General features: G+C 43.2%; 1 protein-coding gene across 2 annotated transcripts in view; it reads right to left on the minus strand.

Annotated features, from left to right (window-relative positions):
- RFTN1 (raftlin, lipid raft linker 1) overlaps positions 1-25,346 on the minus strand; it is a 612,999-nt gene that overhangs the window by 55,038 nt on the left and 532,615 nt on the right. For both annotated transcript variants that reach the window (XM_063922166.1, XM_063922167.1), the window contains exon 7: positions 17,133-17,248. In XM_063922166.1, coding sequence (XP_063778236.1) covers positions 17,133-17,248 — 116 coding nt within the window. The remainder of the gene's footprint in view (positions 1-17,132; positions 17,249-25,346) is intronic.

Consider the following 25,346-nt stretch of genomic DNA (forward strand, 5'->3'; position numbering starts at 1 on the left):
TAGGTTACGGTTAGGCACTAGGGGAGGGTTAGGCAATGGGAGGGTAGGCTATGGTTAGGCACTAGCGGGAGGGTTCAGCAATGGGAGGGGAGGTTATGGTTAGGCACTAGGGGGAGGGTTAGGCAATGGGAGGGGAGGGGAGGTTAGGCACTAGGGGAGGATTAAGCAATGGGAGGGGAGGCTATGGTTAGGCACTAGGAGAAGGGTTAGGCAATGGGAGGGAAGGTTACAGTTAGGCACTAGGGGGAGGGTTAGGCAATGGGAGGGTAGGTTACGGTTAGGCACTAGGGGAGGGTTAAGCAATGGGAGGGTAGGCTATGGTTAGGCACTAGCGGGAAGGTTCAGCAATGGGAGGGGAGGTTACGGTTAGGCACTAGGGGGAGGGTTAGGCAATGGGAGGGGAGGTTACGGTTAGGCACTAGGGGAGGATTAAGCAATGGGAGGGGAGGCTATGGTTAGGCACTAGGAGAAGGGTTACGCAATGGGAGGGGAGGTTACAGTTAGGCACTAGGGAAGGGTTAGGCAATGGGAGGGGAGGTTATGGTTAGGCACTAGGGGAGGGTTAAGCAATGGGAGGGTAGGCTATGGTTAGGCACTAGCGGGAGGGTTCGGCAATGGGAGGGGAGGTTACGGTTAGGCACTAGGGGGAGGGTTAGGCAATGGTAGGGGAGGTTACGGTTAGGTACTAGGGTGAGGGTAAAGCTATGAGAGGGGAGGTTATGGCTAGGGGATAGGGTTAGGCTATGGGGGGAGGTTAAGGTTAGACACTAGGCATAGGGTTCGGCTACGAGAGGGGAGGTTATGGTTAGGCACTAAGGGGAGGGTTAGGCTACAAGAGGGGAGGTTATGGCTAGGGGGAGGGTTAGGCTATGTGAGGGGAGGTTATGGTTAGGCACTAGGGGGAGGGTTAGGCTACGTGAGGGGAGGTTATGATTAGAAACTAGGGGGATGGCAAGATCTGCCAGAGGTCATCATGATGTGACGGCTGGTCTGGTAACACACAGCTGGAACCGCAAAACCCACTGTACCAGGTAAGTCACCATTAGACCACCAGGGATGCTTTATCTGAGAAGTAATACATGTTTTGCATAATTGAGACAATTTAAAGTGGAATCATTGTTTAACTTTACGGTAGAGGGTCGGGATGTAAGTATCAATCTATATGAATATTGTTGGTTACAGCAATGACACAAATAGAATGAAAATCAAGATATACTGTATTAAAATTTTGCCAATTTACAGCACACATTGAAGGGAACTAAAACCTGTTAAACAAATCAACTAGTTTGCCTTTGTTGTATTAAAACATAATAATGATATAAAATAATGTAACTGTCACAGCTGCAGGGGGCGCTACGTGTTATGGGGCCAACAATTGAGAGGAGACCACATTTACTGTCATAGCTCTTTGTGCAGGCTTGGTCAACCTGTGGCTCTCCAGATGTTGTGAAACTACACATCCCAGCATGCCCTGCCAGAGTTTTAGCATTCCCTAATAGAAAAACTGGCAAAGCATGATGGGACTTGTAGTTTTACAACAGCTGGAGAGCCACAGGTTGACCAGGCCTGCCTTTGTGTATATGTATATTTCACCATTGCGTTATTGTTGAAAGCCTGCACAACATTGTGCTATGGGAACTGCCAGTAATCATAAACTCACACAGACACAGACATGATAACAGAAGTCACAACTCATGGTGGAAATAGTGGGGTATTAATGTTTTATGGTAAGTGACAGAGGTGAATAGATGCTCATTAGTAGAACTCCACGGTGGTGATAACTGACCTATGTTTCTGCTTTATCTAGGAGGAAATGGTTATATCTACAACTACTACACCATGGGGGTCATTTCGAGTTGATCGCTCGCTGCCGATTTTCGCAGCGCAGAGATCAGGTGAAAAAACGGCATTTATGCGCATGCATATGGGCCGCAATGCGCACGCGCGACGTACGGGTACAAAGCTCTTTGTGGTTGTGCTCAGGTTCTAGCAAAGTTTTCCTTCGCACTGACGGCCGCAAGAAGATTGACAGAAAGGGGGTGTTTCTGGGTGTCAACTGACCGTTTTCAGGGAGTGTTTGGAAAAACGCAGGTGTGTCTGAAAAAACGCAGGCGTGCTGGGCGTTCGCTGGGCGGGTGTATGACGTCAAATCCAGACACGAATAGGCTGAAGTGATCGCAAGTGCTGAGTAGGTTCACAGCTACTCAGAAACTGCACAAACTGTTTTTGCAGAGCTCGGCTGCACATGCGTTTGCACTTCTGCTAAGCTAAAATACACTCCCCAGTGGGCGGCGGCATAGCGTTTGCACGGCTGCTAAAAACTAGCCAGCGAGCAATCAACTCGGAATGACCCCCCATGTCTGTTGTTTGCAGAGATTACGCATTCACTAAGACATAAAAATTTCCTGCCTCTGCAGACGGAAGCTTTGTATAGAGACTGGTAGACATGCTAAAAGACACCACATTAACGAGTGAAAGTAGGTGCTTTAATATGCTGCACTAAGTAGGACTTTCATCAGCAGAATTATAAAATTGCTGACTTCTGTGATAGTATTTTTACTCTTCATATCGGATTCAATTTGATAGTCTCATAAAATGTTCTATAAACCATTTGGTATTAATTATTCAGCATAACAATCCTTACTCAAGCAGACTTTTAGTTAGACCCTCTCCCTTTTAATATTATTTGATTTATTCATAACAAACACCAGCTCCCAAAAGTCTTTTTGGCCAAGTGCTCCCAACACTGTGCATCTAAGCAAGCCTAGAGCAGAACAACAGGAACATGACAAACAACTACACTAGGCCTCTACCAAGCCAGGTGAAAGGCATCTAACCAAAGGAACCAGTAACTGCACTTTATTGTCCATTGGGCCTGATTCAGGCCTGATCGCAGCAGCAAAATCTTTCTCTAATAGGCAAAACCATGTGCACTGCAGGTGGGGTAGATGTAACATGTGCAGGGAGAGTTAAACTGGGTATACACTATACAATTATCTGGCAGATTATATGCCAGATCTGGCTGGTTGGAATGAAAATCTGGTAAAGGATTGGAGCAAATGACAATTGACCAGTTGCTCCCAAACACTGGAAAATGGCTAAAACTGTTGTTCATACAAATTGGTTAAGTCACTGATTTAACCAAATTGTCTGAACGACAAGTTTGCTGCTGCGATCGGGTATGAATTAGGCCCATAGTACACCCTGTATTTTTATCTACTAATTTATTATAGTATTTATATGGGGTAATTATTATATATTTATAATGTTTATAGAACAAATATAAACCATAGTTGGAAGCTTTGTGGGACCCTCCCTAGGAGATCCTGGAGGGGGCGGTCACAGGGGAAACTGTGAATAGTATCATTAAACCCCAGCTCCCATACAATTCATGACATTTTGCAGTGGGAGGTGGGAGCAAAATGATGTGATACCACTCACAGCAAATCCCATCATCAATGTCCCACCACGCCCACTCCACTGAAAAAACAGATGGGATGCGGTCTGTTTTATTTTCTACAAGTTATTTTTAGTCTACAATTTCTTTGTCATTTCAGATTTTTGTTTTATGAAGTACGTGTCATTCTTGTGAAGCCATCTATAGATGTCACAAAGTATCTGTATCCACTGACAGATTTCACTTCCATTGATCCACACATGTCTGAATGTACTATCTCAAGTGGTGCTGCAGCTCTGCTTGTTGACTTTGGAAACTCTGTTTCTCAAATACAGTATGCAGATTTCACATACAGGTTTTACTGTATTAGTCACTGACATTCCAGTGTCAATCCCATTCTGTAGCTTTTGAACACTGTCATATCCAAGGCGACCAAATCTTCTATGCCAGAGTTCCAATGCCTGTGAGACACTTGTCATCATTGTGTAGCAGTACTGTGTATCAAGGGCATACAATTGCTGACATCTTGTGCCTGTAGCCATAACTTTTTCTCACAATGTACTGTGGCCTCTCTGCTCTAAGACACTTATGGTGATAAGATTTGTCCCAATCTTTGGTTTACAAAATACATTTTGGATTTCTGTAACATTTGTTATTGATCCAGTTCTCAAGCGAGTTTTAAATCTTAATGTTTGATCACCAATTCCCTTGACTGTGATAGGATAACACTCAAGTCAGCTTGGTGAACTTCACTGCAGTTGAACGGCATGGTATAATGGCGTCCAAGATCACCGGATATGCGGGATGCCGGCAGATCTCGGATGTTTTTTTAAAGGAGCGATCATTACAAGTCAGTACCATGCGTGTCCACAGACTCACTTGGTGAGTTGATGATCCTTGTTTCTGTGTTGATGCTGCCTTTGTGTGCGCAGTTGCTGATGACTTTACGTTGGCTCCAGTGGGCTTCTCTAGTCTTTTCTGAGAAGTGCTTCACTTGCGATGATGAACAAGTCTGTAGCCTGAAAAATCACAGCTGTGTAGGCATGTGTGTACAAATAGGAATAAGTCCCTCATAGAGACTGCTGGATTCTTCAGGGAGTTGGGGAGATCACCATTATTACAGGGAGTCTCCCTGGCATTCAGTACAGTCCGCAAGTACTGTATGTCACATACTCACGAGAAGTAGGCTGCTGGATTACTGTATTCTTCTATTTCGTTTTATGTTGTTCTTCTCGGACTTATGACCTAGGCAACCTGTTGCCTTCTGCTGTTATACAATAACAAAACTAAAGTATATATGCTAAATACTAGAGAGAAGGTATATTTCCAGGCTTGGACTGGTCCACAGGGGTACAGGGGAAACCACTGGTGGGATCAGGTTCCAGACTTTGCACTTGAATTATACATATGTTACCTTATATGGTGTATTTTCTACAGTGCATTACTGTTATTAATCTGGTACATTATCATGCATGCAGCAGCTGAATTTACTGTATATATTTATGAAGGGGCCCAGACATTGCACTCTCTAATGGTTAATCAAACTAATGAGGTGGCAGGCCACACCCCCTCTACAGATTGACCACACCCCTAAACATGGGCCCCTACCACGGCATTTTCCCGGTGGGCCCCACATGTCCCAGTCCGGCCCAGTATATTTCCCTTAAATAATTATCCTTTGTAACAAACGTTAGCTGTCTAATATATGTGTTATGCCAGCTTATTCAGAGTTTGCAGATTTGCATACACATGCTGTCAAAACATTAATTTGGAGCATCCTAAAATGTCTATGTTGTTAAAATATACATTCGTTCCAGTTTTAATGCTCTAATCATTTTCAGTGGGATTCTTTGCCAGTAAAGTACATAGAGGAACAAACACCTGTGCATCAGGAATAGCAAAATTATGTGTCAAAATGCATTTTCAGAATGTGATTTGATGTAGTCAGCTGAAATTACAAGAACCAATACACCTATATTTACAGCTTTCCCTTGTAACACCACATAATTGTAGACAGCAGAGCCTGTGGTGTCTGCTCAGAAATACACGGTATTATAGGAACAGGAAATGTAGCAGCTGCCTCCAAGCTCCTGTCTTGCAACTGTCATGACAGCATCACTAGTATCCTCTCTCATTAAACCACACAACTACACCAGTAAGATAAGGCAGACTATGGAGAAGAACATTTCTAAAAATCATTTGCAAAATTTTGTTTGCTTTTTAAGTTTTTATACTCAAAAGAAATGTTAATATTTTAAAGTGAGGCAAAGAATAAAGTCACACCAAATACAGTAGGTGGTATAAGTGGTTCCCAGCCTTTTTGCTCATATGGATACTATGGATACTACTGTATATACATGTTTTATTTAATTTGTTTTGTAACATACCCATCTCAGACTTGCCTACTCTCCTGCGGGAGACACCCGGTTTCTCGGGTAGTCCCCCGCAGTCCCGGAAGAGTGGGCACCCCTCCCGCATTCTGCCCACTTACTAGGAAAGTGGGCAGAATGGGGAGCTAAACTGTGCTGAATCGAGGACCCGACGGAGGGGGCGGGGCTTAATGATGCGATTATATGCTAATCGCGTCATTGAAGATCCGCCCATATGTAAATACCGCCCAATCGCGGTATTTGCTTGTGTAGTGGGTGGGGCCTGATGACGTCATTGACCCAGCCCCGTCTCCGTCGCCGCCAACCTGCTTCTCCTCTCCGAGTATCTCCCGGAGAGGAGAGAAGAGAAGTAGGTAAGTATGACCCATCTGAAATAATATAACAAATAAATCACAATCATTGATGTCTGTATGTTTAAAAATCAAAGTGATTGTAGTGAACGCATCCCGGCGATAAGGATGGCGGTGGTCATGTGACCGTCTCCGGCATTGTAGCACATTTTTTTATTTTTCCAATTAATGTAGAAATTAAGTGGCCGCTTTAAAAGGAACATCTATGTAAATAGTGCAGCACTGCCCAATTTGCCCAGGGAACAGCTAGAATTATCTTGACCATGCACCCAACAAGGTCTAAAAAGTACTGAAATATGTTTATTGCAGTGTGTTGCATAGTTACTGCACATTACCTAGTATAAGATCTCTACCCTTAATAAGTTGCGACATCTCATCATAAAACGGGCGTAGATTACTCAAAACAAACGTGCTCTGGAATATAGCGTATGTTTGCATATACTGTATGCAGAACTGTTCGCACCTGGAGATGCATGAGCAGCAAGTATGCCTGGTTTATACAAATCATCAGTAGTGTGTGCTGGCACCTCTCTTGTACTTGGTGCTGATCTTCGTGGGCCTTATCTGCGAGCGCAGGCCATAACTGAACTTTTCCTACCTTCTGCCTCTCCAGTCTGTAAGTGTAGATGCGATCATAATGACTCTACATGTTAGTACTTGCATGAGCTCATTTTCTATGCAATTAGTGCAGTGCAAATATTACCACCTTTCAATTGTTCAATTCATTTTAAAGGTGTCTGCAGAAACAACACATTTTTCTCACAATGGAATTGGATGAGATCTTCACAATATTATTACATGAGTAAGATCTTAACAAAGAAAGATGTTTACAAAATATGATTGTCCAGCTGAGTCACCGACCCCCCCCCTTCTCTCCCCTCAACTTTCCTCTTTCTTCTATAATCTTATTTCTTCTCTGCACTACTATACATTATACAATTGGATAAGACCACCTATTGTGTACACATGAACTACTGTTTCTTACAAGTTTAAGGTTCTTGCTTCTTCTTCATTTGATTATTCTCTCTCTTATTCTATCAATACATTTTCTTAATAAAAATAAAATACAGGTTGAGTATCCCATATCCAAATATTCCGAAATACGGAATATTCCGAAATACAGAATCTTTTGAGTGAGAGTAAGATAGTGAAACCTTTGTTTTCTGATGGCTCAATGTACACAAACTGTGTTTAATACACAAAGTTATTACAAATATTGTATTAAATGACTTTCAGGCTGTGTGTATAAGGTGTATATAAAACATAAGTGAATTGTGTGAATGTATACACACTTTGTTTAATGCACAAAGTTATTAAAAATATTGGCTAAAATTACCTTCAGGCTGTATGTATAATGTGTATATGAAACATAAATGCATTCTGTGCTTAGAATTAGGTCCCATCGCCATGATATCTCATTATGGTATGCAATTATTCCAAAATACAGAAAAATCCAATATCCAAAATACTTCTGGTCCCAAGCATATTGGATAAGGGATACTCAACCTGTAATATATTTGATTGGCCAAGTCTGACAATTTGAATCGTTCAGTGCTGGAGATAAATAGGATCACTCTGTGTGTGGGCAGATTGACCAATCACGAGCATTCTCTTCAGTGCGCATGTGTTTATGAATGGAACTCCCAAATACAATTCTTAGAATTGCTGGGTATGTTAAACATTTTCCAGATAACTATAAGTTTTGTTGCATCAAGCCTGTATCATGATGGAGGGATGTGTCCAGACACACAGGATTAGAAATACTGTCGTAACTGAGGACAAGGTAAAAAAAAATAAGATTTTACTCACCGGTAAATCTATTTCTCGTAGTCCGTAGTGGATGCTGGGGACTCCGTAAGGACCATGGGGAATAGCGGCTCCGCAGGTGACTGGGCACAGCTAAGAAAGATTTAGGACTACCTGGTGTGCACTGGCTCCTCCCACTATGACCCTCCTCCAGACTTCAGTAAGGATACTGTGCCCGGAAGAGCTGACACAATAAGGAAGGATTTTGAATCCCGGGTAAGACTCATACCAGCCACACCAATCACACCGTATAACTCGTGATAATATACCCAGTTAACAGTATGAACACAACAGAGCCTCTCAAAAGATGGCTCAACAATAACCCTTGTAGTTAACAATAACTATATACAAGTATTGCAGACAGTCCGCACTTGGGACGGGCGCCCAGCATCCACTACGGACTACGAGAAATAGATTTACCGGTGAGTAAAATCTTATTTTCTCTGACGTCCTAGTGGATGCTGGGGACTCCGTAAGGACCATGGGGATTATACCAAAGCTCCCAAACGGGCGGGAGAGTGCGGATGACTCTGCAGCACCGAATGAGAGAACTCAAGGTCCTCCTCAGCCAGGGTATCAAATTTGTAGAATTTTGCAAACGTGTTTGCCCCTGACCAAGTAGCAGCTCGGCAAAGTTGTAAAGCCGAGACCCCTCGGGCAGCCGCCCAAGAAGAGCCCACTTTCCTCATGGAATGGGCTTTTACAGATTTAGGCTGCGGCAGGCCAGCCACAGAATGCGCAAGCTGAATTGTGCTACAAATCCAGCGAGCAATAGTCTGCTTTGAAGCAGGAGCACCCATCTTGTTGGGTGCATACAGGATAAATAGCGAGTCAGTTTTCCTGACTCCAGCCGTCCTGGAAACATAAATTTTCAAGGCCCTGGAGTCCTCCAAGTCCCTAGTAGCCGCAGGCACCACGATAGGTTGGTTCAAGTGAAAAGCTGATACCACCTTAGGAAGAAACTGGGGACGAGTCCTCAATTCTGCCCTATCCATATGGAAAATCAAATAGGGGCTTTTACATGACAAAGCCGCCAATTCTGACACACGCCTTGCCGAAGCCAAGGCCAAAAGCATGACCACTTTCCACGTGAGATATTTTAAATCCACGGTTTTGAGTGGCTCAAACCAATGTGACTTTAGGAAACCCAACACCACGTTGAGGTCCCACGGTGCCACTGGAGGCACAAAAGGAGGCTGAATATGCAGCACTCCCTTGACAAATGTCTGAACTTCAGGCAGTGAAGCCAGTTCTTTTTGGAAGAAAATCGACAGAGCCGAAATCTGGACCTTAATGGAACCCAGTTTTAGGCCCATAGTCACCCCTGACTGTAGGAAGTGCAGAAATCGACCTAGCTGGAATTCCTCCGTTGGGGCCTTCCTGGCCTCACACCACGCAACATATTTTCGCCATATGCAGTGATAATGTTGTACGGTTACATCTTTTCTAGCTTTAATGAGCGTAGGAATGACTTCCTCCGGAATACCCTTTTCTTTTAGGATCCGGTGTTCAACCGCCATGCTGTCAAACGCAGCCGCGGTAAGTCTTGGAACAGACAGGGCCCCTGCAGCAGCAGGTCCTGTCTGAGCGGCAGAGGCCATGGGTCCTCTGAGATTAATTCTTGAAGTTCCGGGTACCAAGACCTTCTTGGCCAATCTGGAACAATGAGAATAGTTCTTACTCTTCTTTTCCTTATTATCCTCAGTACCTTGGGTATGAGAGGAAGAGGAGGGAACACATAAACCGACCGGTACACCCACGGTGTCACTAGAGCGTCCACAGCTATCGCCTGAGGGTCTCTTGACCTGGCGCAATATTTTTCTAGCTTTTTGTTTAAGCGGGACGCCATCATGTCCACCTGTGGCCTTTCCCAACGGTTTACAATCAGTTGGAAGATTTCTGGATGAAGTCCCCACTCTCCCGGGTGGAGGTCGTGCCTGCTGAGGAAGTCTGCTTCCCAGTTGTCCACTCCCGGCATGAACACTGCTGACAGTGCTAACACGTGATTTTCCGCCCATCGGAGAATCCTTGTGGCTTCTGCCATCGCCGTCCTGCTTCTTGTGCCGCCCTGTCGATTTACATGGGCGACTGCCGTGATGTTGTCTGACTGGATCAGAACCGGCTGGTTTTGAAGCAGGGGCTTTGCCTGACTTAGGGCATTGTAAATGGCCCTCAGTTCCAGAACATTTATGTGTAGGGAAGTCTCCTGACTTGACCAAAGTCCTTGGAAGTTTCTTCCCCGTGTGACTGCTCCCCAGCCCCGAAGGCTGGCATCCGTGGTCACCAGGACCCAGTCCTGTATGCCGAATCTGCGGCCCTCTCTGAGATGAGCACTCTGCAGCCACCACAGCAGAGACACCCTGGTCCTTGGAGACAGGGTTATCAACCGATGCATTTGAAGATGCGATCCGGACCATTGGTCCAACAGGTCCCACTGAAAGGTTCTGGCATGGAACCTGCCGAATGGAATCGCTTCGTAGGAAGCTACCATCTGTCCCAGGACTCGCGTGCAGTGATGCACCGACACCTGTTTTGGTTTCAGGAGGCCTCTGACTAGAGATGACAGCTCCATGGCTTTCTCCTCTGGGAGAAACACTTTTTTCTGGACTGTGTCCAGAATCATCCCCAGGAACAGTAGACGTGTCGCCGGAACCAGCTGAGACTTTGGAATATTCAGAATCCAACCGTGCTGGTGTAGCACCTCCTGAGATAATGCTACGCCGACCAACAACTGCTCTCTGGACCTCGCCCTTATCAGGAGATCGTCCAAGTATGGGATAATTAAAACTCCCTTTTTCCGAAGGAGTATCATCATTTCGGCCATTACCTTGGTAAATACCCTCGGTGCCGTGGACAGGCCGAACGGCAACGTCTGGAATTGGTAATGACAATCCTGTACCACAAATCTGAGGTACTCCTGGTGAGGATGGTAAATGGGGACATGCAGGTAAGCATCCTTGATGTCCAGAGATACCATGTAATCTCCCTCTTCCAGGCTTGCAATAACCGCCCTGAGCGATTCCATCTTGAACTTGAATTTTCTTAAATATGTGTTCAAGGATTTCAAATTTAAAATGGGTCTCACCGAACCGTCCGGTTTCGGTACCACAAACATTGTGGAATAGTAACCCCGTCCTTGTTGAAGTAGGGGCACCTTGACTATCACCTGCTGGGAATACAGCTTGTGAATTGCCTCTAACACAGCCTCCCTTTCTGAGGGAGTCGTTGGTAAGGCAGATTTGAGGAAATGGCGGGGGGGGGGGGGGATGTCTCGAATTCCAGCCTGTACCCCTGAGATACCACTTGAAGGATCCAGGGATCTACCTGTGAGCAAGCCCACTGATTGCTGAAGTTTTTGAGACGGCCCCCCACCGTACCTGGCTCCGCCTGTTGAGCCCCAGCGTCATGCGGCGGACTTAGCAGAAGAAGCAGGGGAGGACTTTTGTTCCTGGGAAGTGGCTGTATGCTGCAGCTTTTTTCCCCTACCTCTGCCTCTGGGCAGAAAGGACGCGCCTCTACCCCGTCTGCTCTTTTGGGGGCGAAAGGACTGTACCTGATAATACGGTGCTCTCTTTGGTTGTGAGGGGACATGTGGCAAAAATGCTGATTTCCCAGCCGTTGCTGTGGACACTAAGTCCGAAAGACCATCCCCGAACAACTCCTCACCCTTATAAGGCAAAACTTCCATGTGCCTTTTAGAATCTGCATCACCTGTCCACTGCCGGGTCCATAACCCTCTCCTGGCAGAAATGGACAGTGCACTTATTTTAGATGCCAGCCGGCAAATATCCCTCTGTGCATCTCTTATGTAGAAGACAGCGTCTTTAATATGCTCTACGTTTAGCAATATAGTGTCCCTGTCTAGGGTGTCAATGTTTTCTGACAGGGAGTCTGACCATGCAGCTGCAGCACTGCACATCCATGCTGAGGCAATAGCTGGTCTCAGTATAATACCAGTGTGTGTATATATAGCTTTCAGGAGAGCCTCCTGCTTTCTGTCAGCAGGTTCCTTTAGGGCGGCCGTATCCTGGGACGGCAGAGCCACCTTTTTTGATAAGCGCGTAAGTGCTTTATCCACCCTAGGGGGTGTTTCCCAACGTGACCTATCCTCTGGCGGGAAAGGGTACGCCATTAGTAATTTTTTTGAAATTACCAATTTTTTATCGGGGGAAGCCCACGCTAGTTCACACACTTCATTTAATTCTTCAGAAGGGGGAAAAACTACTGGTAGTTTTTTCTCCCCAAACATAATACCCTTTTTTGTGGTACCTGGGGTCACCTCAGAAATGTGTAAAACATTTTTCATTGCCTCAATCATATAACGAGTGGCCCTATTGGACATTACATTAGTCTCTTCGTCGTCGACACTGGTATCAGTATCCGTGTCGACATCTGTGTCTGCCATCTGAGGTAGCGGGCGTTTTAGAGCCCCTGATGACTTTTGAGACGACTGGGAAGGCACGGGCTGAGAAGCCGGCTGCCCCGCATTTGTCATGTCGTCAAATTTTTTATGTAAGGAGTCGACACTTTCGTGTAATTCCTTCCACAAGTCCATCCACTCCGGTGTCTGCCCCGCAGGAGGTGACAACACATTTATAGGCACCTGCTCCTCCTCCACATAAGTCTCCTCATCAAACATGTCGACACAGCCGTACCGACACACCGCACACACACAGGGAATGCTCTGACAGAAGACAGGACCCCACAAAGCCCTTTGGGGAGACAGAGAGAGAGTATGCCAGCACACACCAGAGCGCTATATAATCCAGGGATTAACTAAATTATATCCCCTTATAGCTGCTATATGTATATTGCGCCTAAATTTAGTGCCCCCCCTCTCTTTTTTACCCTTTCTGTAGTGTAGACTGCAGGGGAGAGCCAGGGAGCTTCCTTCCAGCGGAACTGTGAGGGAGAAATGGCGCCAGTGTGCTGAGGGAGATAGCTCCGCCCCTTTTTTGGCGGACTTTTCTCCCGCTTTTTTATGGATTCTGGCAGGGGTATTTATCACATATATAGCCTCTGGGGCTATATATTGTGATATATTTGCCAGCCAAGGTGTTTTTATTGCTTCTCAGGGTCTGATTTATGGGCACTGAAATTCATATTTGTTGGGCCTTAAGGACTCCTTTACATCTAGGGGAGACAGAGCACCAATATTACTATGTTGTCTCCAGTCTTGCTGGAATAATTTCACTTGGGACCTAGAAACTGCAAATTGTCATCTAATTAGCTCCCAGGTGTGCAAAAGTGATATTCCTTATTCAATGTTATGCCAAAATGACTTCGCGCTAATGACTCTCCAATGATTTGCAATGCACGGCTGTACTTACAATATATAATTTACTGAACTGGATTATTCAGTATTGTATTTCATGAAATTCATCCAGCAGCGTCACAGGAAGTCAGACGTGCAAACGGCCACTCCACAGCGCAAATAGAGATTTGGACCTACTGTGTGCCACAGTTTGCACAAAAGTCCCTAGATTTACATAGGAGTTTGTGTAGTAAAATGGTAATATTTGTGTAGGAGCAGATATATGCACAGGGAGATAGGAGGAGTAGGTTGGAGAGAAGGTGTTCCTGTGGAAGTATGGCAGAGAAGCACCAATGCACCTAGTTTTGCAGATTAATTTAGAAACAAGAGTTTATTTTTTAGAGTAAACTTATTGGAATGTGATAAAGGAGTAGAAAGAGTAAATCCCTTCTACCTCCCTCCTAGAACCTGCCAGCTTTACACTGGAAAAGGCTTGTGTTATTTCTGATCGCCCTCGGCTAATATCCAAGATTGGGACCTCTGCAACTATAATTGTCCCAGTGTAATATGCAAGAGTTCCCAGTGCTGGGTACACACTGGAGGATAAATTGGCCAATCAATTGATCACCAATATATCTCGGTGTATAAAAGTAATATGTCTGCGAGTGACGTCTTTCGCATATATACTGTATGTGCTGTACAGCACAGCAGATGACTAATATATCTGCAGATATATTGGTGCATCTTTCTGTGAGTATGAACAACCACCATCGGCACATATATCTGCAGATTGATTGAACTGCAGATATATCTGCCAGTGTGTATCCAGCCTAAGATCCCTGTCTGTTATACCAAAACAACTGAAAACAAAACCATAAATGAACATTATTGAATACATTTATCAGAATAATATACTAACCTACAGTATCTGCATAATATCAAATGGTCAAATCCAGGTATCAAGGGCCTAATTCAGGTCTGAACTACGCATGCCAGACAGCCGATGGCCATCTCAGCCCAGCGATCGCCTCTGCCTGATTGACAGGCATAGGCGGTCGCTGGGCGGGAGGGGGCGGTTCGCGGTCCGGGCAATGCAGGCGTGCCCAAACCGTCCGGGGCGGCAGGCCGCGACGGCTATGTGGCGTCACATGCAGCCGCTGCGTACCGGACAGCGACACTGGTAGGGAGCTACTTGTCAAGTACAAAAGCATCGCCACTGTGCAATGTTTTTGTACTTGTGTGGGGGGTGGGGGAGTGGGTAGGGCCAGACATGCGGGGTGGACTAGCCCTGTGCGGGGCGTCCCCCCGCATGTCTGAGTAACTGATTGTAGCCGCGCAAAATTTTGCACGACTACGATCAGATCTGAATTAGGCCCCAAGAGGGATCCCTTCACAGCTAGCAAATTGCATGGTTCCAGACTGGAAATACCTTTCATCACCCATTTCATGTAATAGGTTGGGGTTTTAGGGTTTCTTATTCAATATTCAGCGACAACCACTGGGTGATATAAACGCAATCCAAATCTTGCAAAATACTCTGCACGTCCCAGTTTTGTCTTTGTGGTCCCCATACAGGCACCAATCGCGGGTTTATCCTATGGTAGGAGGACCACATGCTCATGGTTTTGCTGTTACATTGGAAGTATAGTTTGTCTATCACTCAGATGGTTGATGATTTGGTGGGGTAAGGTTTTTTTTATGATTTATTAGGATTGTGTTATTAAATGTGGTGGGTGTGCATGCAAATGTGCTTCTTCTTAGAACGGGTTCTATCTGATGGAGACGAAGAAGAGCATTTCTAGGCACACTCCAAGCAATGTAAAAGAATGCTTTAAGCAATCAAAAGTTTAAATGTGGGCTCTGCGCCACTCTGCGATAGGTTAACGGTAAAGTTTGCCGCCTCAGGAAGATAAAGGTATACCCCAGTATCCCCTTAAAATATACATAGCAAGAATGTGGTTTTCCTGGGTGCAAATTAACCGGAAATTAAATAATGTCTTTCAGAGATAGAAGATGCCCTTCACTTAAATGGCAATAAATATTTCCTGTGTGATGTTTTTGCATTTATTTTTCTATGAAAGGTGGCACTTCATATAGAACTTCCATTTGCAACTACACAATATGATTCATGGGCTGTAGGCCACTTCATCAGGTCTGTATACTGTATCCACTGCAACAGTCTGATGTGCTGTCAGATACTGTCCGTCTCAGCTGTAGTGGATGTGCATACAAATGTGCTTTTCCTCAAAACAGGATTATTAAAAGAAGGGGCCTTCGATGGACAAGTGCAATTCAAGCACAGTCCATGCAACGTACAGATGAGTACTCAATGTACAGGTGTGTACTCACACCTCTACTTTTTGCCCCATGTGGTGCAGAAGCAAAATTGAGGAAAAAGTAGCATAATGGAGAAAAAGTGTACAACATAGGAATTGTGCCAGGCATCTCGCCTATGTTGTACACTTTTTCTCCATTATGCTACTTTTTCCTCAATTTTGCTTCTGATGGCCCCCATACATTAGTCATAAATATGTCCTGACTACTGATGGCTGGGTCGGGGAATCGGGAATATTAAACATGTTTTAAATTCCGATTACCAGACATTTTTCAGAAGAGGTCATGGAGTTGGGCATTTTTAACATGTTTAATTTACCCAATGGATAGTTGATTATTGCTGGCCGGCGGATCCGATCGGGGAATTGTGGCCACTCATGTATATAGGCAATAACTTAGCTTATAGTTTACTATGTACTTATGAATAGTATTTTTGTAGCAAAGACAAAGGAATTAGTATAACGTTGCAGATCAAGCTTAACGGTGCAAGGAGCAGGACACTCGCAATCAACCTTTTTATTCAAGAATTGTGTACTTTTTCCTCCATTATGCTACTTTTACTGTAACTCGAAGTTGCATGTTAGTTCACTTATAGTGTACTAGGTACTTAGGATTAGTGTTTTGGCATGGGTAAGTGGCAAAGTCTGTGGCACGCTGAACATACTATTTGGCACGATTTGAGGATAGCTGTATGTGGACACATCTGTAATAGAAAGCTTCACGCAAAGAAAAGTAATGACTCCACTAGATTTTCTAGATTTATTTAAGCCATAAATAAGGCAAAAACAACAATACTTTACAAGAAAACCTGTCAGGGCATATTTTTGCTCAAAGTCTGCGTAGCCCACAGTTGCACTGACATTCCCTCACAACACTTGGCCTACATGGGGACTATATTAGAGCCCTGCATTGCTTCCATCCATTGCCAGATTTTCGTTTCAACCAGCAAGATTGGAAGATAAATCTATAGGTGTATGGGCACCCTATAGAGGGAGCCCTGGATGGGGAATGGTGGCCAGTCACAGAGCAGGATACTGGAGAGACATCGTCATGATGGGAAGAGGCAGGAGAAAGAAAATAATGGATCGCAGGACACCCCATCTGGCGATAATTGTCTCTCTCTGGCATGCAAAGATCAGTATGTCAGAAGAGACACTGCCTATATAAACCTCACTGTACTGTAGGTGCAACATGCTGCCAAAGTGTCGGGCTATCTAGCCTTGCTCTAGCATTCCAGTATTCCCTGTATACCAGTTACAGCTTGTCTTGACTATTCACCTTTGCCTATTCCAGCCTGTTTGTCTATTCCTCTGATTCTGAACCTAAGCCTTGATTTTTATTTATTAATTAAAAAGTATACGCAGCCTAAGACAGCATAGGACGGGCACACGCATCACGGCAACGTTGTAAAAGGACACATCTGTACATTAGTGAATTACAGTATGTAAGACAGATAAATTGTATATTAGATTCAGTGTCAGTGTAAAATACTGTTTTACTTTGCTTCTCTTTAATACTAAAATATTAGTGTGTACTACAGTATGTACCACAAAATAATAAGTACTGTGCAAGAGAACAAAGGCAAGAAATCAAACACTTACCTCAAAGATAGTCCACTGTTCTACAACAATAGCATCGTAACGCTTTACAGTCTTTGGATCTTGTTCTGGGAAGTCCTCAAAAATAAAAACACCGTCTGTAAACTCCGATGAAGTATCTATGAAAGCAAACAAAAATATTCTGAATAAAAGAAAAACGGTAACCCAAATTACAGGGCTTCTGCACCTGATTATACAAATGATTCAAAACAGTATTTTACAAAACGTATCTGCCGTGTGGGTTAATTTGGAGTGCTAGATAGTATGGTAATGGCCTATGGTAAATACATTAGATCGCCATGCATTGGCCACTGAAATAAACACAAAATGGGGATGTGGAGCCAAGTGGCATGGCAGCTGTCTGTGTGAAGAGACCTGCAGAGTGGTGCACAATTGGACTTAAATGACACATTATTGTAATTTTTATATGACTTTTACAACATTTTAAATCACATACAGTACAAATAAACAAAAAATGGTCAGATCTCGTTACCAAAAAGACTGCCATTAAAAATATAAATTTTATTGGCCTCAAGACGAAAATGAAAACTATGAATTACTTATAGCATGAAACTACAACGAAAAGTCATACATGAACACATATAAATTCCAGATGTCAGGAACAATATGTAAACTGTTAATTTTAATATAGCTACAAATTTTGCAGCCTATCATTTAAAATGAATTTCATATTTGTTCAAATTTCAGTCTACTTGAAATATTCTGTATAATATAATGGGTGTGGATCATAGGATCGACCACAGTTAGGTCGACAGTCATTAGGTCGACCACTATTGGTCGACAGTGACTAGGTAGACGCCTGAAATAGGTCGACACGGTCATTAGGTCGACATGAACAAGGTTGACATGGAAAAAGGTTGACATGAGTTCTTTATATTTTTTTTATGTTGTTTTCTTCATAAAGTGATCGGGAACCCAAATTAGTGCACTGTGTCCCCTCGCATTGGCTCGCCATGCTTCGGGCAAGGTGCCTCGCTCTACACTCGGCACAGGTTACTATTCCCAATCGTAGTCCACGTGGATCGTGTATGAAAAAGTTCGAAAAAAAGTGAAAAAATCACGCCGACTTAGTACATGTCGACCTAGTGGCCATGTCGACCTAATGCATGTCGACCAATAGTGGTCGACCTAGAAACCGGATACCAATCTGGTGACTTCATAGCCAGTGTTAGCTGTGGAAAGGGACAACATAACGCCACCTTCTGCAAATGTTGCAGGCATTTTTCCATAATATTACGGGCATTACTGCAGACACTGTAGCAGTAGTGAACACAGCTTTTCACCCATACCATCAGGTCTTGTTTTAGGTTAATCATGCCAAACACAAGTGTCTGATCTGTCTTTTGTACTCAACAAACAGGCCCTTCCCATCATTTGCTATCTGATGGATAACATACAGGTCACTGGAAACAAAATACCAAGGATAATCTGATATAAACAATTAGCTTAGTCATTTGATCTTTGCTGTGTGGTCTATTGTACATGTACTTCATTTTAATTTGCTGATAAAGTATGGACATAATAAAAATTGATTGATGCATTTTAAATAGCTCGAGTACACAATATATTGTTTACTGCTCTGCAATTATGACATTTATACTGATAAAATACGCTGTCTTTGCTTTATATAGCATTATAAACATGGTCTGAAATAAAAGACTGTTTTATCATATAAAAATGACTAATTCCCCTGAGTGCGTAAAACAGACATTGACAAAGGAAGTGCCTCAGCTAACAATGCAGATTTAAAACTGAGAGGAAGAATATATAAAACCACAATAATAACCGAGATGTGAAGTATATACTGTATACTGAATTACAGGGACGTGCGGTCACTGCTGTATTATCTGATGTGAGTTATAAGGTTAATTAAGTCATCATTTAAACCATATATTAATATCCAATGTGAACAGGGAAAGTGCAGAGAGTCAGGGACAGCTCCAGAGGTAGATGTGTAATATCGTCACCTCAAAATCCAACCTCCTGCAAATTTAGCGACATCCGTTTTCTTAGCATAAACTTTTTTTATTTTTCTCCTAAAAAACTACTTAGTTTATATAAATGTAATGTACGGTTTATATTAATTATGGTAGAGAGAGGCCATCAGGTCTAAAGTAGTTATTTGTGCAGTCTATGCTTACATTGAACAGTATGAGTGTGCACAGAAATGTGTTTCACACCACACTGCAACTAGGAGGCTCAAAGTGGGTTCCGTTCTAAGTATAAGATGAGAACAGGAGACCTGCAGCTACCAACTGAACATCACTTACGTCCTTTTGTGAAGTATAAAAAGGACCCCTACGCAAAATAAAATATTGTTTCTGTACTTTTCCAAAACTATAGATGCACCAGTGTCTGATCTGTTTCTTTCAAGAAACACCCTCACTCTGCAACCCAACTCTTCCCAATGGCTGTGCAAACGTATGCTTCTCCACCAGCACCACTTCAAATCCATACATAGGCTTTGATTGAAATCTAACGCTGGGTACACATTACAAGATGTGTGTGCCCAGCGTCATCGCGCACGGCGGGAGCCGGCATCGGCAAAGTGCATACATACTTGCCGATGCTGGCAGCGATGGAGCAACGGTGGGAGCATGCTGCATTCGGCAGCATAACCCTCTCTAGCGATGTCTTCAGTCGGCCCTACGTGCAGGACTGACAGGGGATGTTGCTGACGACCCACGGGAACGTGCATCATCAGCGACATAGTGGGTACACACAAGACGATGTGCCCAATATGTCAATTCGATCAGCCGTGTGTACCCAGCTTAAGTGTACCTTTGCAAATGGAGATGTTTAGCATATAAATGATCATTTGTGAATTATTCCATCAATTATTTATTTACTACCAGTTATTTATATAACACACACATATTCCGCACTTTACAGAGAATACGAGTATTAGGCCATTCACATCAGTCCCTGCCCCAGTGGAGCTTACAATCTATATTCCATACCACATGTGCACACAGACACATTCACACTAGTGTTCATTTTGTTGGGATCCAATTAACCTACCAGTATATTTTTGGATTTTGGGAGGAAACCAAAGTACCTGGAGGAAATTCACACAAGTACGGGGAGAATATACAAACTCCACACATTTAGGGCCATGGTGGGAATCCAACCCATGACCTCAGTGCTGTGAGGCAGTAATGCTAACCATTACACTATCCGTGCTGCCCACCTATATACATTATAGTTTAATTCACCAGAATGGAAAAAAGGTCCATGCAAAAGGTAAATCTCCTTCCTAGGCCATGAAAAGCATCGCAGGACCAGTCCCATTAAAATGATTACTATAGTGTGGGTGAGATATTCTTGTTCAACACATCTCACTTAATGTCACACAATAATTAAAATTTTCTCATGGCGTGAAATTGAATAGCCTGCGAGTTGCAGGCTGTGCGGAACTTTGTGCGAGTCTGCCCATATTTTTAAACCAGGTTGGTTTTGCCGTATAAATAATTCCCGCTATAAAAATAGAGGCAGACTCACACAAAGTCCTGCCAGCCTGCAGGCTATTAAATTTCACCCCAAGTGTATTGTGGTGGGTAAAGCAAGTAAATGATTTGGAGGATGAGGAATAAAATTTGTTTATAGTGCTGTAATGAATCACATAACTAGTACAGTCAATTAAACACTTGAAATAAATACTATTACAGAAGTCAATACAAAATACTTAAATTACTACGTTAGTTTGTAAAATAAGTATTTTTTTATTTTTATTAATAAAACCAACAACCCTGCAGCTGTTTCTGATGTTGTATTTAATCTTAAAGAGGTTCAAATAGAGGTCTCATCACAAAGACTACATTCAGGCAAATGAATTAAATGAAAATATGAAGCCTATCAGACCTCTCACAGCCATAAAGAAATAAAAGTTGGCATCAAAAAAATCTTAGCATCTGATATGAGAAGCACTATATTTATAAAATGAATTACAAGTTTAATTAGACTTTCAATATCTGTCAACACTGAAGATCTAGACTGTTGGCTGAACATCTACGTATGTGAGGTCTTCAGACAGAATAGACTTTATTTAACCCATAAATCTTTCACCCAGACAACAGTCATTGCTTGTCTAGTTCACTGACACAAGACTGGGCGATTCTTTGATTTCTACATATAAGTATTTAAAGTTATACGACGGTACTACTACCACTTAGGAAACATTTTTCCTAATGATTGCCTTTTTTTACCAAAGCTCAGTCTGCTCTGTAATGCATAACCATCAAATTAGTATCATTACAAAAAACTTCAAATGGCCGCAAAGGGGATGTGTTAGGACCTACTGGCTAGAATTTGCATCTGGTTCTCCCCAGCTATCTGGACAGTCCAAAATATTTCCTATGTGGTAGCCGAGTATTAAATCATTTTTTCCGGGTGTGGTATAGAAGATCTACAGTGTCTATGTAGCAAATCATCAGGTCTATCCCATATAGTTGACATGCATTAGGTCAACAGGGTCAAAACATTGACAAAAGGTCAACAGGTAAAAGGCAGATACTGTAGCATGTAAGGTCAACAGGTACAAAAGGTTGGCAGGATCAAAAGGTTGACATGAGAATGGTTGACACAGAAATGGTTGACAATTATTATTTTTTTTACTCGTCCACATGTATAGTAAACCAAGCAAAAAGTTGGTAGAACATGTAAAACCGACCAATAAACTTGTGTTGACTGACCATTTGTGTGCCAAACTTTTGTACCTGTTGACCTAATGCATGTCCGACCTATCATCAGGATACCATTTTTCATAGAACAAATTTTTTCAGGTTCTTGGAATGCTATCCTGGCTAATGATCCTTGTCCATGGGTTAGTGATAACATGTTTTATTCCAACACTGGAACAAACAAAAAAAAAAAAAAAAAGAAAATAAGTTGGATACACGGTCTTTCATATAAAAAGCATGTAGGGCTGGACTGGCTTACGCGAGGGGGGGGGGGGGGGGGGAGTGTGTGTAAATTTTTTTAATATATCATCCCGGTGGGCCACACTGTCTGATGGCCCCACCTCCTCCTCTAGGATGGTTAGTTACCTGGTAGAACCAGACCATTGATAAACACGAGTGCTTGGTTCACTTCTGCAGTAACTACTCCAAGATTCATCTAATGGTTGGCTAAGCGTCTGTGTTGGCTGGCCACACCCACTTTGGTGGCTGACCACACCCCTTGAGCATGGGTTCCTACCACTGCATTCCTCCAGAGGGAGGTTGGGTTTTTTTCCCCAGTCCAACACAGATAAGATGTGCTTTCAGTGTGCTCTTTGAATGTTTTTGATGTGCTGGACAAGATTCCATTTATTGAACTAAAGGGATTCCTATTCAGTGCGTCCAAACAGTACAGTCCTCACATGCGCGCAGATCAAATATTGCAATACATGGTCATCACCAACGTTAGAGCAAATATGACAGCAGCTATAATCATAGTGTACCATTCCTAAAAATGTCAGTATACAAAGTCTACCACACCTAAAGCCAGAACCAGAGGTAGATGCAATGTCAATTGAGGATGCAGTGGAGCAATGTTTTGCTACTGAATATGCAACAAAGTTGTGCACGTGCGGCAAAGGATTATGCACTGAGGATTTATCCGCAAAATTAGTCTGGGGGAAGTAATGGGGAGAGGTTAGAATAACGCAGGCATGTCAGTCTTATTTCTTGGCGTGTCTTAGTATACCATTGCAAATGTGTACACAGTTAGAGGGGACCCAGCGCCATAGCTGACACTCACTTTCTGAGACAGCAAAGGGTTTCTCAGATGTTCGATGGGATGTCTGGTGTGCAACCAATGTTCCGGCTTTTGTAAGTTATCGGTGGATGTGATATGTTGATGGTGGGTGTCTCTGTACACAAGACAGCGTCTGTGTACAAGCTGTACAATCGATATACGTATAGACATAGTTTGGCATTTGAAATTAACCAGCCCCCTCATTTCTTTATTTCTTTATTTTAAATGAAACGTTGAAAAATCAGAATTTTCATCATTGTGCAACAATCTGACAACACACATTTTTTCTTAATGCAGTGATATTTGCACTCAGCTACGTCTCTCTAATACTTCTTTGCATAATAAAACACATTTTGCAATGAAACAGTTCTGTATCTGACAACAACAATTCATTTTGTGAGACATACAACTAAAAGGAAGAAAACGTTACAGAAACAAATATAGTGAGTGTTGACATTCTCTCTAGCTTGAGAGATTGTGAATGTGATTGGTTCCACACATTTACATGATATACAGTCAGCTGCTAATACTTGGGCTCTTATGGACTGAACCAGTTCCTTAAGAATACGTTTAGAACAGCAGGCAGACTACGCAGTCTCATTAAAAACATGTCAGACAAACTAGCCAGCAGCTGAAGACATCTCTCATTCTGTTCATCTGCTGTCTCCACCTGCCTTCCTCGTACACCTCTATTACAGTTGCTGGAGCTTAAATATTAAATCCCAATCTCACATATTTTGTTTCTTAAATTGGTCCAATGCCACTACATTTTTTATTAAGGTAAAGATGCTGCCCTACTGTGCACAAAAAGCTGTTTTCACTGGTGTCCATAAATATTTAATGCCTTTCTGTTGGCTAAATGCCACATTAACGTTCTCTATTTTGATTTACAAGAAGAGCATAAATTCACATTTTACTGTCTACTAAGCACTAGCTGCCTTGTGTCTTTGAATTAAGTCTGTAGAAAATATTAAACTGGGGAAGGACGGGGGGGGGGGGGGGGGGGGGGGGGGGACTGGGGAAGGATGGGGGGGGGGGGGGATTCTGCTGCTTCATATGCAGTATTTACCATCTATGTTCAACAGGACTTTCTGCAGATAAGGGAACAGTTCCATATCACCATGTGTCACCATAGCCTTTGCATGATCAGGCACTTATAGTATAACGTGTGTGTCCGTAGTATTTTTAACATGGAAAAGGGACAGGGACTAGCAGGAATGTGCACATGGCTGTATCTTTATGTTAGTGCACTATGGTGGTCATTCCAAGTTGATCGTTCGCTAGCAGTTTTTTGCAGACGCTATGCCACCTCCCACTAGGAGTGTATTTTAGCTTAGCAGAAGTGCGAACGAAAGGATCGCACAGCGGCGGCAAATAATTTTTGTGCAGTTTTAGAGTAGCTCAATACCTACTCAGCGCTTGCGATGACTTCAGACTATTCAGTTTCTGTTTTGACGTCACAAACACACCCTGCGTTCGCCCAGCCACGCCTGCGTTTTTCCTGGCACGCCTGCGTTTTTCAAACACTCCCTGAAAACGGTCAGTTGACACCCAGAAACGCCCACTTCATGTCAATCACTCTGCGGTCTGCAGTGCGACTGAAAAACTTCGCTAGACCCTGTGTGAAACTACATCGGCACATGTTATATCTGCCCCCCTACCCCCTGCAGTGCACATGGTTTTGCACATCTGATAACAAATTTGCTGCTACGATCAAGTCTGAATTAGGCCCATAGGTGGTCATTCCGAGTTGATCGCTAGCTGCATTCGTTCGCTGTGCAGCGATGAGGCAAGAAAAGGGCACTTCTGCGCATGCAGTGGACATGGTTTTGCCCAACTGCTAACCCCAAAGGGGGTAATTCTGAGTTGATCGCAGCAGGATTTTTGTTAGCAGTTGGGCAAAACCATGTCCACTGCAGGGGAGGCAGATATAACATGTGCAGAGAGAGTTAGATTTGGGTGGGGTGAGTTCAATCTGCAATCTAAATTGCAGTGTAAAAATAAAGCAGCCAGTATTTACCCTGCACAGAAACAAAAGAACCCACCAAATCTAACTCTCTCTGCACATGTTATATCTGCCTCCCCTGCAGTGCACATGGTTTTGCCCAACTGCTAACAAAGTTTCTGCTGCTATCAACTCAGAATTACCCCCATGGTTTTGCCCATCTGCTAACAAATTTGCTGCTACAATTAGGTCTCAATTAGGACCTACATTTCTGTGAGCATGAGTCTGTTTTCTTTTAAATGTTCACAGAAGACACACCTTCAGTTTGTAGGCTTTCGTTTCATTTTATGATGATGGAACGGGATGGAACATCTGCAATCACTTTGTACTGTTTTCTTTTAATGTATATCTTTGCTGCTTTGTTTCGGGACTATCTACTGTAACATTGGTTGGCGGTACTATCATTCTGTATTTCTGCATATTGTTAGCATAGGCGTTTCTATAATAGATGCAGT

Source organism: Pseudophryne corroboree, chromosome 5, assembly GCF_028390025.1.
Source record: "Pseudophryne corroboree isolate aPseCor3 chromosome 5, aPseCor3.hap2, whole genome shotgun sequence".
Lineage (NCBI taxonomy): Eukaryota > Metazoa > Chordata > Amphibia > Anura > Myobatrachidae > Pseudophryne > Pseudophryne corroboree.